The following is a 2,313-nucleotide window of genomic DNA, read 5'->3' on the forward strand; positions in this document are numbered from 1 at the left end:
GTATGAGTCGCAAGCGACTCGACGGCACATAACAACAACAACAACTAACATATATATATGTGTGTATATATGGGTGTATATATATGTGTGTATATGTATAAATATAATGGAGGCTGCATTGCACTGGACCATATGAAGAAGAACATGACATTAAGATTAGAGGAAAACTCATTAATAACTTAACTTACAATATGCAGGTGGTACAACCTTGCTTGCCAAAACCAGGGAAGCCTTGAAGCACTTAATGCTGAAGTATAAAGTCTGTAGCTTTAGGTATACGAATTATACCTCAATATAACTTGCTTAGTGTTGCTTTTGAGTTGGAAATGACTCAAAGCTGAGCCTCCAGGGAGTTTTCAGAGGTTATGCTTATCACCAGAGGAGAATGCTCATCTTTCTTCCTAGTAGCAGCTGGTGGATTTTAACTATCTGGTCCTGGGTTGGCAGCACAACTCCTTATCCACTTGCCACCAGAGCTCCCTACCTTAATATAAAGAAGACAATTACTTTCACAACTGAACCAGTAAACAAGCCATGGTATATTGAGCAAAGATTCAAGTTGTAGAGGATTTCATTTTGTTAGGATCCACAGTCAACACCCTTAAAAGCAACAGTCAAGAAATCAAATGACATGTTGTATTGGGCAAATCTTTAGGAAAGGACCCCTTTAAAGTGCTAAAGAGTAAAGGTGTCATTTTGAGAACTAGGCTGCTTTTGACCTAAGATGCAGTGTTTTCAGTCAACTCACAGGCAGGTGAAAATTAGACAATGAATAAAGAGGATTAAGAAGAATTGAAGTTTTGAATTCTGAGGTTGATATAAATGGACTTCTGAAAGAATATACAAATCTGTCTTGGAAAAAGTGCAGCCTAAGTGCTTCTTAGGAATGGGGATGGTGTGACTTCTTCTCACACACTTTGAGTATGTTATTGAGGGGGATGAGTTCCTGGAGAAGGACATTATACTTGGTAAAGTAGAAGATCAATGAAAAAGAGGAGAGCCCCCAAGGGGATGAACTGACATAGTGGCTATAACAAATAGGCTAATCAGAGAAGGGATTGGGAGGAAGGCACAGAGGCAGGTGATGTTTTGCTCTGTTGTGTGTGGGGTCACTATGAGGCAGAGCCTACGCAGTGTCATCTAATGACAACAACAAGGGCTGGAGAAAGGGAGAAAGGGGAACCATCATTTAGGAAGCCTTGTGTTTGTGTTCATGAAGCTTTAAAATTTGATGACACTGATTTCACAATCTGATTAATGTAATTGGTGTCACTGAATTGTGCATGTTAAAAGTTTTGAATTATCAGTGCTATGCTACATATTCTTTTACAATTTGGAAAAGAAAGACCTATGCCCCCTTTTTTTTTTAAGATAATTTATTTCTCACTTTGAAATACAGCCTCCACCAGTGCTGAGCTGTGACACTGATGTATCAAATGTGATAATGGTTACCCATGGTGGAATGTGTTTGGTGAAGCTCCTAGATTAAAACAGGCTTGGAAGCAGGAGTGGCATCCACTTCTGAAATAACTTGCCTCTGGAAACTCTATGAACCTGGAGAAATGATGAAAGTTGTACAAGTGCTCAGGTCTTTCATAGGGTTCCTATGAGTTATCTATGACTCGACAGCACTTAACAACAACAACAACAACAACAACAACACCTGTATCAACCAGTGCTGAGGTTTCTGCTTGGTGCTCACTTGTTCTCTTGGCTGAACTGACCACAGATAGCGTCTAATTTGGGGGCACTCGGTGGCTTTTCTTGGACTGATATGCCTGGCTTGTATTCTCTCAATTGTGTTCAGTCATGACTTCTTTCTGTCTCCTAGGACTCTACGTCCTCAGGTGAAAGAGGAGATCATCTGCATGATTCAGAACACTTTTAACTTCAGTCTCAAACAGTCCAAGCACCTCTTTCAGATTCTGATGGAGTGTATGGTATATAAGGATTCTGTGAGTATGATGAGCGTATGGTTTAGCTGACTTTTAAAAAATGCTGCTTTCCTAACATTGTAATATCTTTTTTGGCTTCCATAATGTTTTAAAGCATAGGATTGTTCTTGTTTTTTAACTTGATTGTATGTAATTCTACTGAACCCTTACTTAGGTGAGTAAATTTGGCATCTTACTGCCTCCTCTGCAGGCTTCAAATCCCGGAGTCTTCCTGAGAAAAAGCAAGTAGCTAATGTATATTCACACAATAGAATACTACACTGCATTGAAAAACAAGGAACTCATGAAATATTATACAAAATGGGTGACCCTGGAGGACATTATGCTGAGCGAAATATCTCAGTCACAAAAGGACAAA

General features: G+C 39.3%; 1 protein-coding gene across 1 annotated transcript in view; it reads left to right on the plus strand.

The window, feature by feature from the left end:
• TRPM6 (transient receptor potential cation channel, subfamily M, member 6) overlaps window positions 1-2,313 on the plus strand; it is a 202,255-nt gene that overhangs the window by 66,006 nt on the left and 133,936 nt on the right. Inside the window, exon 9 of the mRNA XM_006892005.1 lies at window positions 1,832-1,955. Within this exon, the coding sequence (XP_006892067.1) occupies window positions 1,832-1,955 (124 nt within the window). The remainder of the gene's footprint in view (window positions 1-1,831; window positions 1,956-2,313) is intronic.

This window comes from Elephantulus edwardii, unplaced genomic scaffold, assembly GCF_000299155.1.
Source record: "Elephantulus edwardii isolate Elephantulus edwardi_28Jun2011 unplaced genomic scaffold, EleEdw1.0 scaffold00108, whole genome shotgun sequence".
Lineage (NCBI taxonomy): Eukaryota > Metazoa > Chordata > Mammalia > Macroscelidea > Macroscelididae > Elephantulus > Elephantulus edwardii.